Below are 14,789 nucleotides of genomic sequence, written 5' to 3' on the forward strand. Positions count from 1 at the left end.
GTGAACAAGAGCACCTCTGATAACCAAGCTTTGCGATAATTTACCTGATATTTCCTTTGGTTAGGCATCTATTCCCTCTCCCATACCCCCTGTCCCTTAGAGTGATTTTGTACACTTGTATTTCAGACTTCCTGATGAAGGGCTTATGCCCGAAATGTCGATTCTCCTGCTCCTTGGATGCTGCCTGACCATAAAACTATAAGACATAGGAGTGGAAGTAAGGCCATTCAGCCCATCGACCGACTGTATTTTTCTACCACCACACTCTTCAACACTTGTATTGAAGAAATGTTGCAGTTATTGATGGAAGAATGAACAAGGACTAGCATAGTAGTTATAAATTATTAAAAATGGCCAGGTGGGTTGAGAAAGCAGCTAATAAAGCATATGGAACCTTGGGGCATTATAAAGTAGGGCATTGAGCACAAACATGAGAAAGTTACAATAAACCAGCTCAAAACATTGGTTCTGCCTCAACTGGAGAATTGTGGGCACAATACTTGAGGTATTTGAGATGGTGCTTAAAAGATTCAGAAGAATGACTCTCGAGATGAGAGATTTTAGTTCCATTGACAAAACTGAGGCTGTTCTCCTTGGGCATCAAAACATCAAGAGGTAATCTAATAGAGATGTTCAAAGTCATGAAGAGTCTGGTCAGAGTAGTTGGGAGAACCTGAAAGAGCACGCTCTTCCAGCACCACTAATCCAGAATCTGGTTTCCAGCATCTGCAGTCATTGTTTTTACCTAGTTGGGAGAACCTGTTCCAGTTTGCAGAACCATTGAGAATGAGGACATACCAATTTAAGCTTTTATTGGCACACAAGGCAACTGCAATGGGAAGAAACTCTTTTTATACAGCAAGTGATTAGAATCTGAAGTGCACTGCCAGAGATAATGGTAGAGACAGATTTAATCAAAGTTTTCTGAAGGGAATTGGCTAGCTATTTGAAGAGAAAAGATTTGCAGGGCTTCTAGACAAAAGGCAGGTGAGCAGAATAAGTGAGATGCACTTGCAGAGGGCTTGCAAAAATCCAACCAAAAAGCCTCTTTCCAAGTTGTAAATATTCTATGATTAAGATCAATAAAATAAAGACAAGGAATGGAATGAGAGAATGGATGAGGCTAGAGGTGAGACAACTAACACCAATATAATGAAATAATCCAGGGTGCAAGAGAGTTTCTGCAGGAGCGGATATGAAAAGTTAATAGCTATTGGGAACATAGCAAGTAGGATCACAGCTAGGTCATTCAGCCCCTCAATCCAGTCCCACTGTCCTATAAGATCATGATTGATCTGCTCAAGGCCTAAATTCCTGTTTCAAACCTCTCTTCATGATCCTCAACTGTCCAATATTTCAAAATCTATCTACGTCCTCTTTGAATACTTTCAATGATCTAGCCTCCACAACTCTCTGGGGTAGAAAATTTCAAACATCCATTACTCTCTGAAAGGGAATCCTTTGTGGCTTAGTTTTATATGAGTGCTGCCTAAGTCTGTAAATGTATCTTCTGGTTCGAGATTCCCATTCCAGTGGAAACATCTTCTCGAAGGTCTCACCTGTCAAGAGGCTCAGAATTTTGTATGTTTCCAAAAGATAATCACTTACCTTCTAAATTCTAATAAATAACTGACTAAACTGTTTAGCCGTTTATGATAAGTCATCCCTTCATCTCAGGAATCAGCATAGTGAATTTCTTTTGAACAACCTCCACTGCCAAGATATCATTTCTTAAATCTAGGAACCAAAACTGTAAGCAACACACTGTCCAATTGTAGAAAGACATCCCAGTTTTTAAACACCAATCCCCTAGCAATATAAGCCAAAATTCTATTTACCTTCTTAATTACTTGCTGTACCTGTATGCTAATTTGTTTGTTTGTGTAAAAGAGGACCCAAATGCCTCTGGGCTGAACTTTTCTCAGGTCACTCTCCATTTAATTAATAATTTGTCTTTTTAATCTTCTTATCCAAAGTGCACGACCTCACACTTTCCTACATTAAACCACATCTGCCACATTTTTGCTCACTTATTCCAATATTTCATCTTTGCTCACTCACTCCAATTCTCCATCTTTGCTCATTCACTCCAATACTCCATCTTTGCTCACTCACTCCAATACTCCATCTTTGCTCACTCATTCCAATTCTCCATCTTTGCTCAATCACTCCAATACTCCATCTTTGCTAACTCACTCCAATTCTCCATCTTTGCTCATTTACTCCAATGCTCCATCTTTGCTTATTCACTCCAATTCTCCGTCTTTGCTCATTCACTCCAATTCACCATCTTTGCTAACTCACTCCAATGCTCCATCTTTGCTCACTCACTCCAATGCTCCATCTTTGCTCATTCACTCGAATGCTCCATCTTTGCTCATTCACTCCAATTCTCCATCTTTGCTAACTCACTCCAATGCTCCATCTTTGCTCACTCACTCCAATGCTCCATCTTTGCTCATTCACTCCAATTCTTCATCTTTGCTCACTCACTCCAATTCTCCGTCTTTGCTCAATCACTCCAATACTTCATCTTTGCTCACTCACTCCAATTCTCCATCTTTGCTCACTCACTCCAATGCTCCATCTTTGCTCATTCACTCCAATACTCCATCTTTGCTCACTCACTCCAATTCTCCGTCTTTGTTCATTCACTCCAATGCTCCATCTTTGCTCATTCACTCCAATGCTCCATCTTTGCTCATTCACTCGAATACTCCATCTTTGCTCATTCACTCCAATTCTCCATCTTTGCTAACTCACTCCAATGCCCCATCTTAGCTCACTCACTCCAATACTCCATTTTTGCTCACTCACTCCAATTCTCCATCTTTGCTCACTCACTCCAATGCTCCATCTTATCTCACTCACTCCAATACTCCATCTTTGCTCATTCACTCCAATTCTCCATCTTTGCTAACTCACTCCAATGCCCCATCTTAGCTCACTCACTCCAATACTCCATTTTTGCTCACTCACTCCAATACTTCATCTTTGCTCATTCACTCCAATGCTCCATCTTATCTCACTCACTCCAATACTCCATTTTTGCTCACTCACTCCATTTCTCCATCTTTGCTCATTCACTCCAATACTCCATCTTTGCTCACTCACTCCAATTCTCCATCTTTGCTCACTCACTCCAAAACTCCATCTTTGCTCATTCACTCCAATGCTCCATCTTATCTCACTCACTCCAATACTCCATTTTTGCTCACTCACTCCAATGCTCCATCTTTGCTCACTCACTCCAATTCTCCATCTTTGCTCACTCACTCCAATACTCCATCCTTGCTCATTCACTCCAATACTCCATCTTTGCTCACTCACTCCAATTCTCCGTCTTTGCTCATTCACTCCAATGCTTCATCTTAGATCACTCACTCCAAAGCTCCATCAGTGCTCACTCACTCCAAAGCTCCATTTTTGCTCACTCACTCCAATGCCTCATCTTAGCTCACTCACTAGAATACTCTATCTTTGCTCACTCACTCCAATACTCCATCTTTGCTCACTCACTCCAATTCTCCGTCTTTGCTCATTCACTCCAATATTCCATCTTTGCTCACTCACTCCAATTCTCCATCTTTGCTCATTCACTCCAAAACTCCATCTTTGATCACTCACTCCAATTCTCTATCTTTGCTCACTCACTCCAATACTCCATCTTTGCTCACTCACTCCAATTCTCCGTCTTTGCTCATTCACTCCAATACTCCATCTTTGCTCACTCACTCCAATTCTCCGTCTTTGCTCACTCACTCCAATACTCCATCTTTGCTCATTCACTCCAATTCTCTATCTTTGCTCATTCACTCCAATACTCCATCTTTGCTCACTCACTCCAATACTCCATCTTTGCTCACTCATTCCAATTCTCCATCTTTGCTCAATCACTCCAATACTCCATCTTTGCTAACTCACTCCAATTCTCCATCTTTGCTCATTCACTCCAATGCTCCATCTTTGCTCATTCACTCCAATACTCCGTCTTTGCTCATTCACTCCAATTCTCCATCTTTGCTAACTCACTCCAATGCTCCATCTTTGCTCACTCACTCCAATGCTCCATCTTTGCTCATTCACTCCAATTCTTCATCTTTGCTCACTCACTCCAATTCTCCGTCTTTGCTCAATCACTCCAATACTTCATCTTTGCTAACTCACTCCAATTCTCCATCTTTGCTCACTCACTCCAATGCTCCATCTTTGCTCATTCACTCCAATACTCCATCTTTGCTCACTCACTCCAATTCTCCGTCTTTGTTCATTCACTCCAATGCTCCATCTTTGCTCATTCACTCCAATGCTCCATCTTTGCTCATTCACTCGAATACTCCATCTTTGCTCATTCACTCCAATTCTCCATCTTTGCTAACTCACTCCAATGCCCCATCGTAGCTCACTCACTCCAATACTCCATTTTTGCTCACTCACTCCAATTCTCCATCTTTGCTCACTCACTCCAATGCTCCATCTTATCCCACTCACTCCAATACTCCATCTTTGCTCATTCACTCCAATACTTTGCTCACTCACTCCAATACTTCATCTTTGCTCATTCACTCCAATGCTCCATCTTATCTCACTCACTCCAATACTCCATTTTTGCTCACTCACTCCAATTCTCCATCTTTGCTCATTCACTCCAATACTCCATCTTTGCTCATTCACTCCAATACTCCATCTTTGCTCACTCACTCCAATTCTCCATCTTTGCTCACTCACTCCAATACTCCATCTTTGCTCACTCACTCCAATTCTCCATCTTTGCTCACTCACTCCAATACTCCATCCTTGCTCATTCACTCCAATACTCCATCTTTGCTCACTCACTCCAATTCTCCGTCTTTGCTCATTCACTCCAATGCTCCATCTTAGATCACTCACTCCAAAGCTCCATCAGTGCTCACTCACTCCAAAGCTCCATTTTTGCTCACTCTCTCCAATGCCTCATCTTAGCTCACTCACTCGAATACTCTATCTTTGCTCACTCACTCCAATACTCCATCTTTGCTCACTCACTCCAATTCTCCGTCTTTGCTCATTCACTCCAATATTCCATCTTTGCTCACTCACTCCAATTCTCCATCTTTGCTCATTCACTCCAATACTCCATCTTTGATCACTCACTCCAATTCTCTATCTTTGCTCACTCACTCCAATACTCCATCTTTGCTCACTCACTCCAATTCTCCGTCTTTGCTCATTCACTCCAATACTCCATCTTTGCTCACTCACTCCAATTCTCCGTCTTTGCTCATTCACTCCAATACTCCATCTTTGCTCATTCACTCCAATTCTCCATCTTTGCTCATTCACTCCAATGCCCCAGCTTTGCTCACTCACTCCAATACTCCATCTTTGCTCACTCACTCCAATACTCCAACTTATCTCACTCACTCCAATACTCCATCTTTGCTCACTCACTCCAATACTCCATCTTTGCTCACTCACTCCAATGCTCCATCTTAGCTCATTCACTCCAATACTCCATCTTAGCTCACTCACTCCAAAGATCCATCTTTGCTCACTCACTCCAAAGCTCCATCTTTGCTCATTCACTCCAATGTTCCATTTTTGCTCGCTCACTCCAATGATCAATAGCCTTCGCAGATTCCCGTGTCCTCATTGCATCTGCCCTCACTCCTATTTTTGTATCATCACTAAATTTGGATATATTGCACTCTGCCACCTCCTCCAAATCATTGAGCCTTTCTAAATGTTCTATTATTGCTTTCTTGATAATGGACTCCAGTATTTCCCAGCAACAAGCATTTGACAAAATGGCTTATAGTTTCCTATTTACTATGAACCTCCCTCTTGATCTGGATTATCACTGTAGTGATTTTCCAATCTGCTGGAACTATCTGGAATACTTTGGAGTATTTTGACTAATGCCTGTACTATCCCTGCAGTAACTTCCTTTCAAAGTTTTGGATGCTGGCATTCAGGTCCTAGTGACTTGTCTACCTTCAGTCCCATTAATTAGTCAAATACTTTGTCCTTCATTACACAGACTGTTACAAGGTCTTACTTTCCATTAGCACCTTGCTTATCTCAAAAACATATAAAATAGGAGCAGGAGTAGGCCATTTTACTCTTTGAGCCTGCTCCTCTGTTCATTATGACCATGTTGATCATCCAACGAAATAACCTGTACATGCTGTTCCCCATATTCTTTGATCCCTCTAGCCCCAAGGGCTGAAGAGTAATAAGGGCAGAGTATTTCCTCAATGGAGAGTGACCATACAATTGTAAGGCTGAGAGGGATCCAAATGTTTTGGTGCATGAGTCTCTAGTGCATTAGTAATTAAGAAAGGCTTATTGAATAGTAACTGTTAATATGCAAAGGATTGAATGTAAAATAAGAATGTTATACTTAAGTTATGTAGGACTTTGTTGAGATTGCATCTTGTATACTATGTGTAGTTTTGGTCTCCTTATTTAAGGAGGGAAAGAAATGTATTGCAGGTGGTTCAAGGAGGTTCATTGGATTGATACCTGGAATGAGAGGATTGCCCAAAGAAGAAAGATTGGAAAGGCTGGTCTTGTTTTCACTGGAGCTGAGTAGTGAGATGATTAAGTTTTAAAGATCCTGAATAGTTTTGACAAGGAGATGTGGAAAAGAATGTCCCCTTGTATGTGAGTCCAGAACTAGGGGGCCTGTTTTAAAATTAGGTGTCACCCTTTCTGACAGAGATGAGGGGAATTTCTTTTTTCCCAGAGGGAGAATTCACGTGTTTATACAAAATTCATCACATGATAAAACTAAGATTTATCTAATGATAAAGTCAGAGATCGATTGTGGTTACAAGGTTTATTAAGTAAAGTTTCACTGATATTTTGTGAAACAGACTTTTCCAGGTATATTGGTTGTCAATTCTGATGTCATTATTAAAATTGAAAAGTCATTGAGTAATACAGCTCAGAAGTAGACTCTTCAGTCCAAACACTCCATGCCAAACATAATCCCAAACTAAACTGGCTTGTTCCTGACCCATATCCCTCCAAACCTTTCCTATTCATGTACTTATCTAAGCATTTAAGTTGTAACTGTGCTCACATGCACTACTTCCTCAGGAAGTCCATTCCACATGTGAATCACCCTCTGTGTAAAAGATTTGCCACCCATATCTTTTTTAAATCTCTCTCCTCTCATCTTAAAAATATGCTCCCTGGTCTTGAAGTCCCCCATCCTAGTGAAAAACACCTACCATTAACCCTATATATACCTCTCATGATTTTATAAGCCTCTCTAAGGTCACCTCTCAACCTCTTAAACTCCAGTGAAAAATGTCCCAGCCTATCCAACCTTTTTTTATAATTCAAACCTTCCATACCCAACAAAATCCTGGTAAATCTCTTCTGAGCTCTCTCTAGGTTAATAATATCCTTTCTATACAGTGTTTCACAAAGGTGAAATAATCACGTGCTGTGTATTTGAAAGTTTTGAAAGTGTAGGTCTCCATAGCCCTAGAGGCAGCTCTCTTTTTAGAAACAGAGAACTCATGATGAATTTAGTGTGAGCATCACCACGCCTCATTTAAGGAACAGGGTTGAGAAGGCGGTGCCTTCATGATGAACTCAGCAAGTACAGGAATTGAGCCCCACCTTTTGGCACCACTCTGTGTCACAAACCACCATCCAGACTACCAACATGTGAACCAACTGAGAATATCAGTAAGATAAATGTACATTCAGTGGAGGTTACGAATGGATGAGACATGTTTGCCAATATTATTCATGACCAGGGGATTTTGCTTTCTACAAAAGCCATTAATTCACATTACTTCAAAACAAGTAAGCCAAATAGAGGTCTTAGTTATTTTTTAATTGCACTTTCATTTGGTATAAATCATGAGGAATTCATATAGCCAACACTAAAGGTAGCAGATATTTATGAATAAATTGTATGAAGTCCAAAACAAGTTTGGTCTTTTGCAGGACAAAACATTGTGCTGGAAACAACACTGGCCACTCTACTGGCTGTACTGCCACAGTAAATTAGTTAATTAATTGAAAGAAAACACTGCGGATGCTGGAAATCCCAAAAAAATTACAGAAAATGCTGGAGAAACTCAGCAGATTTGGCAACATCTGTGGAGAGAAATAGAGTTAAGGTTTCAAGTTTGTTATGGCTCTTCTTCAGAACATACTAGACTCTATTTCTCTCCACAGATACTGAATTTCACCAGCAATCTCTGTGTTTGTTTCATCAATTAATTACATTGGTATTTTCCTATAATTGTAATTAATTACATTGGTATTTTCCTTTAATTGTAAATAATTACATTGTTATTTTCCTGTAATTTTAATTAATTACATTGCTATTTTCCTATTTAATTGTACTTGCTTCTAGAGCTTCAAGGAGGTTCCAAACCTTATATTGGGAATTCTGAATGGCAGGACATCAATAACTGTATTCTAAAAATTGACACTTATATAAAAAAACCTTTAAATAGCTGACTAATCCAATTAAACTAGAAAATAATTGTGTGTGTCTTTTAAAAGTCACGTTTGCTGATTTAAGAGTGGTTTACTGACTCATGCAGGATTAATACTGATGAAAGAAGCTTTTAGACACCTTGTTGTCTATATTTCTTGTATCTCTCTACCAACTTACCTGTGAGGAAAATGCTTGAATTCTTCATGATGTTTCTGATGAACTCAGTCTGAATTGGTAAACATAATGTCCTTGTTTACTAATTCTGAAAATGTTGTGCAATTTTATGTATACATATAAAATCAATAACTGATCACGCGATCTTCAAGCAAGTGAGGTGTTATCCCTGGAGAGCGGATGATTCTGCGGCAGACTTATTGTGTTTATCTCTAACTAGTTTTAGATATTTTTTCAGATATGTATCACAATATTCAGACCTGAAGCAAGCCAGCATGCCTGGCCCTTGTGTGAGTGGCTGCTGTGTATTTTATAAACATTTTCATCTGTGTATAATCAACTGTTGAATTTATTTCAAAATTATATCATTATAAAGGTTTAGAAAATTATGAGGGGCTTGGATAGGGTGAATAACCATGGTCTTTTCCTGGGGGAAGGGTGGAGTCCAATAGTACAGGGCATAGGTTTAACCTGAGAGGGAAAGGTTTAAATGGGACCTAAGGATCAACTTTTTCACACAGGGGGCGGTACGTATGTGGAACAAGCTGTCAGTGAAAGTGGTGGAGGCTGGTACAATTACAATTTTGAAACAACATTTGGATGGATATATGAATAGGAAGGGTTTAGAAGGATATCAGCCAAATGCTGGCAAATAGGAGGAGATTAATTTAGGATATCTGGTTGGCATGGACAAGTTGAACCGTGCTGTATATCTCTATGACTCTATGATTCCAAGTATGACTGGAAGGAAGCTCATGGGTAGACAGAGGGAATTGGTAGTGGACACATTTCTGGGACCCCACAAGAGGCTTTAAAGAAAGATTTGATTGCTGTATCTCCTATTGTTGGGACACAGCACTGCAAGTAATTGTGAAAACCATTAAAATATTATTGTTCATTGTGAGAGAAATTTTAGAAGTGTGGAGGTTATGGTTCAGTTATTGAGTGCATTCTTGAGACCACATCAAGAGTACTGTGCCCTATATTGGTCTCATTAAGAAACATTTAATATTTTTAATAACTAATGTTCAGCTGTGTTAACCAAGTTTTAGCAGGTTATTATAAATTATTTGATCAATAACGTTTTAAGCAAACTGTATTTATTTAAAAATATACTATAAAACAATGAAGAATTGCACTGATTGATGGCAAATTTTGGAAATGAAGAAATTTGAGGGTGAAAAACTTTACAAAACGAATGGTTCAATTTTATTTGAAATTATCATTAATGACTAAAGCACAGAGTTTATCCCTGGAGAGTCTTTAAAGTCACAACCACAGAGTATATTAAAAAGAAACAATATTTATCTCCAGTATACTTGAAAAAAGTAACCTAAATGCAATTGTTGTTGAAATCCTTACTACTGTGATGCTATAGCAATAATCTACCATTACTTTCGTGATGTTCCAACAAGTTCTCTCTACACCAGGGAATATTCTCAGCTGAGCTGGGATTTGTTTCAGAGGATCTAGGTACTGCTGTAATATATTGGGAGACAGGCAAAATTTCAAAATGGGTAAACAAAGGATCAGGTGGGAGTTGTAGTGGTTACAGGATCTCTGGAGGCAGGTCGCAACATGGATGAAACTGAAACCAAACCTGTGGAGCAAAACAACATCCTTCAGCATATATTGTAAATATTTCATTTATACTTGAGCTAGCAAAGTAGGTAAAGGATAGGTCAACAGAGATGCAATGACAGACATTGAAGGGAATATTTCAGAATTCATAGAATACAATCCAACAAGAAAGGAGAACCACTGTTCATGGCTAACTGGTACTATATGTAAATGTTTACAAAGTTAAATAAAAAGTATGTAATTGCATAGAGATGGGTGACAAATCAGAAGATTGGACATAATATATTTTGAAAAGTCAAAAATGATAAAAAGATGAATAAGGACAGAGAAAGCTGGTGAGAAACAAATGCTAAGAGATTGTGCAGATACTTTTTAAAAGAGATTTAAAGTGAGTGTTGGTCCTGTGGAAAGTGAATCTGGGGAATTAATGGAAAATAAGGAAATGACAGATGAATTGAACTCTTATAGTCATCACTATAGAAGATAAAAGTAAAATAAATTGTGAAAACTGCAATTATTAGGAAAGTGTTATTGAGCAAATTGTTGGAGCCGAGACTGATGAGTGGCTGTGCCTAGTGGACTTTCTCCTAAGGACTTAAAAGAAGTGACTAGTGAAACAGTTGATGCATTGTTTTTAATTTTCCAAAGCTCCCCCTACTCAGGAAAAGTTACATTACATTGGAAAATAGCGATGTAGCTCCTTTATTCAAAAAGAGTGGGAGACAAAGCAGAAAACTACACACCCATTAGTTTACTGTCAGGGTGGGTGGACTGGCCATGCTAAATTGCTCATAGCATTCAGGAATGTGTGGGTTAGATGCATTAGCCATGGGAAATGTAGAGTTATAGGGAAAGAGTAGGGTGATGAGTCTGGGTGGGATGCTTTTTGGAGGGACTGTGTGGACTTGTTGGGCTGAATGGCCTATTTCCACACTGTAGGGTTTCTATGGATTCTATAGAAGAAATGATAATAGCTATTATTAAAGAAGCTATAGCAGGTCATTTAGAAAAGTTTAAATCAATCAAGCAGAGTCAGAATGAATTTGTGAAAGGGTGATCAGATGGTAGGCAGTGATGTAGTGATAATGTCACTGGATTAGTAATCCAAAACCCAGGTTATTATTCTAGGATATGAGTTCATGAAGCAGAAATTATGCCTCAAGCTTTATTACATTTCTTTGAAGAGGTAACAAACAGGACAGATGAAGTGAAATCTGTAGATGGAATATATTTGGATTTCTGATCATAAGGCTGCTCAATAATATAACAGTCCATGATATTGGGCTAGTACATTGGCATGGATGAAGGATTGACTAACTAATAGAAGACAGAGAGTTGGGCTAAGAGGGACATTTTCATGCTGGAAACTTGTAATTAGAGGAGTGGCACTGGGATCGGTTCTGGGGCCACATTATTTACAATGTATATGAACGACTGGGATATTGGAAATGAATTCACTATCACTAAGTTTGAGTGGCACAGTGGTTAGCACCGCTGCCTCACAGCGCCAGAGACCCAGGTTCAATTCCTGCCTCAGGCAACTGTCCGTTTGGAGTTTGCACATTCTCCCTGTGTCTGTGTGGGTTTCCTCTGGGTGCTCCGGTTTCCTCCCACGGTCCAAAAATGTGCAGGTTAGATAAATTGGCCATGCTAAATTGCCTGTAGTGTTAGGTGAAGGGGTAAATGTAGGGGAATGGGTCTAGGTGGGTTGCTCTTCGGAGGGTTGATGTGGACTTGTTGGGCTGTAGGGCCTGTTTCCACATTGTAAGTAATCTAACCTAATCTAAAATAGGTGGGAAGGCATTTAATGAGAATGACACATGGAATCTAGAAAGGAATGCAGATAGGTTAAGTCAATGGGCAGAAACTTGGCAGAGGAAAGTAATGTGGGAAAATGTGAGATTATGTATTTTGGCAGGAAGGAAAAGACAGTTGAATATTATTTAAATGGTGAAAAACTGTGGAAAGCTGCCGCACAGAGGGATTTTGGGGTTCTGGTACATAAATCACTAAAAGCAAGCACAAACGTTCAATGAAAAAATAGAAGGCAAATAGAATTTTGGCCTTTATTTAAAAGGGAATGGAGTATAAAACTATACAAGGTATTCGTGAGATGTCACATGGAATACTGTGAACATTTTAGTCTCCTTATCTAAGAAAAGTCTCCTCATCTTGGAAGCAGTTCAGAGAAGGTTCATTAGTTTGATGCTGGTTGTGAAGGGATTTTCCAATGAGAAGGGATTGAATAGGTTGGTCTTGTACTTACTGGAGTTTATGAGAGGAACTTTTACTAAAGTGTGTAAGATTCTTAGGGGGTTTGATAGGGTAGATGTTTCCCTTTTGGGAAAATCTAGGATCTGAGGGCATAATCCTTCATAAGGGGTCACCCATGTAAGACAGATATGAGGAGGACTTCCTTCTCTCTGTGGAATTATTTGCATCAGAGGGCTGTAGAGACTGGGTTGTTAAGTGTATTCCAAGCTGAGATAGACACATTTTTCATTAGTAAGAGAATCAAAGGTATTGTGGATAATGTAGGAAAGTGAGGTTGAGGGTTATCAGATCAGCCATGATCTCATTGAATGGTGGAATAGAGTCAATGGGCTAAATGGTCTACTTCTGTCTGTATATCCTTTAGTCTTATTGTCTTAGAGATGGTTGGTCAGCTCCATGGAAACTTTCTCACTTGTTGGAATGTATTTGTTCTGTGTATTCTAAAATATATCTTCAATGTCTACCACTGCATTCCTATTGATCTATTTCCTTCTATCTCTTAACATAATTTGTCACTTCACTTCAACACACGCATATATACATTTTCACCTTCATTTACACAATGTACTCCTTATTACAATTTATTTGTTCATTACAATTTAGCCTTTTATCATTGGAAGCACTTAAATCAAACCTCCTCAAAGTCAATGGTTTCCTAAAGCTCAACAAGGATGTGTCTGAAGTGGTAATAAAATGTGGGAACAGAATGAGAGAGGCACTATGACAGGAAGTGGTTGCATCAGATCGAGCAATAGATGTTTGTTCAATTTTGCCATAGGCTGCAGTAGTTGGATTTGAGATCACAACAGGCTGTGTCATTCTGGGTGAATGTCGGGGTGAACTGAAGTACCAGGAGGAATCAGAAAGGACAGGAAATCTCAAACCAAAAGTAAAATAACAAGCGACAGGTAGTGTGGAATGGTAAGCAACTTATTTGAAATAATACAGAAGATGAGAACATAAACAAAGTTACCAAAATAATTAGGGATAGGCTATTATTACTTGGGTGACCTAATGATAACTATAGGGAGCAACTTTGAACATCTTTCATTCCCCAATCAATATTAAAGTGAAGTTATAGTAAGAGGTTTAATCAGTATTAGGTATAATGTTTGCAAGCATTTCAAGGTAATCCTGCCCACACTTGGCAGGTAGCTGATACTGCAGCAATTAATATTCTTTATATTATGCCAGTGAGGTGTGAAACAACATATTTCAAAGTAGTTTATCACAGGTTTGGCAGTAAAGAAAGTAAACAACCTACTAATACTGGAATATGTTTACATATCCAATGGACAAGCCACACTCTCACTGGGTAATCACTTAAATTGATCTGTCATGTTGACAGAAAATACTTTAAATGTTATTCAGCCACTGACATTGTGCTATAGTGTTTAGCCATAATCGAGGTTTCCATGTACCAAGTAAAGAAATTGACAGACATGTAGCCAAAATATTCTGTCTCATGTTCACTTTGTACCTCTAATGGTGGGTATTGGTACAGTATCAATGAGTCCTGGTGGTCCAATGTAAAAGTATGGAACTGTGTTCATTTGTAATACTTACTACACATTTGACAATTAGATCAGTATTAGGTATAATGTTTGCAAGCTACTTTAACTATTGGCAAAAACAAATGCCTGGGTTATACAGGCAATGGGCGCAGTATCAATCTTCATTTTTACAGAAAAGGCTATGGAAAGATTGGAGCCAGTGCAAAAAAGATTTGTGAACTTCTTATCAGAATTAGGAGATTATATCAACAGGAAATGCTAAACAGCCTTGTGCTCCTTCCTCCTAAAACAAGAAAAGGAGACTGAGTCACGACAGGTTTAAAATTACAGATAGGTTCAATAGAGTAGACATAGAATCAATTGCTTAGATTTTTGTCTGAGTCAGATATGCAGAGTTGGGGGAATTCCAGGCTGCATGAGCCTGAGGTTCAAAATGGCTGCCTGGGTGTCAGATGATATGTCTGCAGGTGCAGGCTATGTTAGTAACTGGGGAGATGCCAAGTGGGGAGGTGGGCTGGGCTCGGTAGAAGCCCCGCCTTGGGGTTATACCCTTAGGTCTAAAATTATAAAATAAAAAATAAAACATAAAACATCACCAAGAGAGCAGTGAGCCTTTGGAATTCACATCCATAAAAAGCAGTTGAGGTCAAAACATTGTATGATAACAAGGAAGAGTTGGATATAGCACTTGGGGCTAAAGGGACCAAAGGACATGTGGAAAAAGCAAAAGCAGGCTACTGAGTTGGATGATTGGCTGGAATCATACTGAATGGTGTAGCAGGTTCAATGGCTGATGT

General features: G+C 39.1%; 1 protein-coding gene across 1 annotated transcript; it reads left to right on the top strand.

Moving 5' to 3' along the window:
* The first annotated feature begins 1,113 nt into the window (after positions 1–1,113).
* On the top strand, positions 1,114–5,600 carry LOC140464796 (uncharacterized). The gene is made up of 3 exons (XM_072560282.1): positions 1,114–1,129; positions 2,944–3,399; positions 3,457–5,600. Exons 1-3 carry the CDS (start codon positions 1,114–1,116, stop codon positions 5,598–5,600), a joined length of 2,616 nt encoding a protein of 871 aa, XP_072416383.1.
* Positions 5,601–14,789: the final 9,189 nt, after the last annotated feature.

Source organism: Chiloscyllium punctatum, chromosome 40 (genome assembly GCF_047496795.1).
Source record: "Chiloscyllium punctatum isolate Juve2018m chromosome 40, sChiPun1.3, whole genome shotgun sequence".
Taxonomy (NCBI): Eukaryota; Metazoa; Chordata; class Chondrichthyes; order Orectolobiformes; family Hemiscylliidae; genus Chiloscyllium; species Chiloscyllium punctatum.

What these genes read in the sequence shown, in the direction of transcription:
- LOC140464796 (XM_072560282.1), top strand. An exon ending in CTCACTCCAAAGCTCCATCA is followed by an intron (nt 3,400 to 3,456) that starts GTGCTCACTCAC and finishes GCCTCATCTTAG; the next exon opens with CTCACTCACTAGAATACTCT.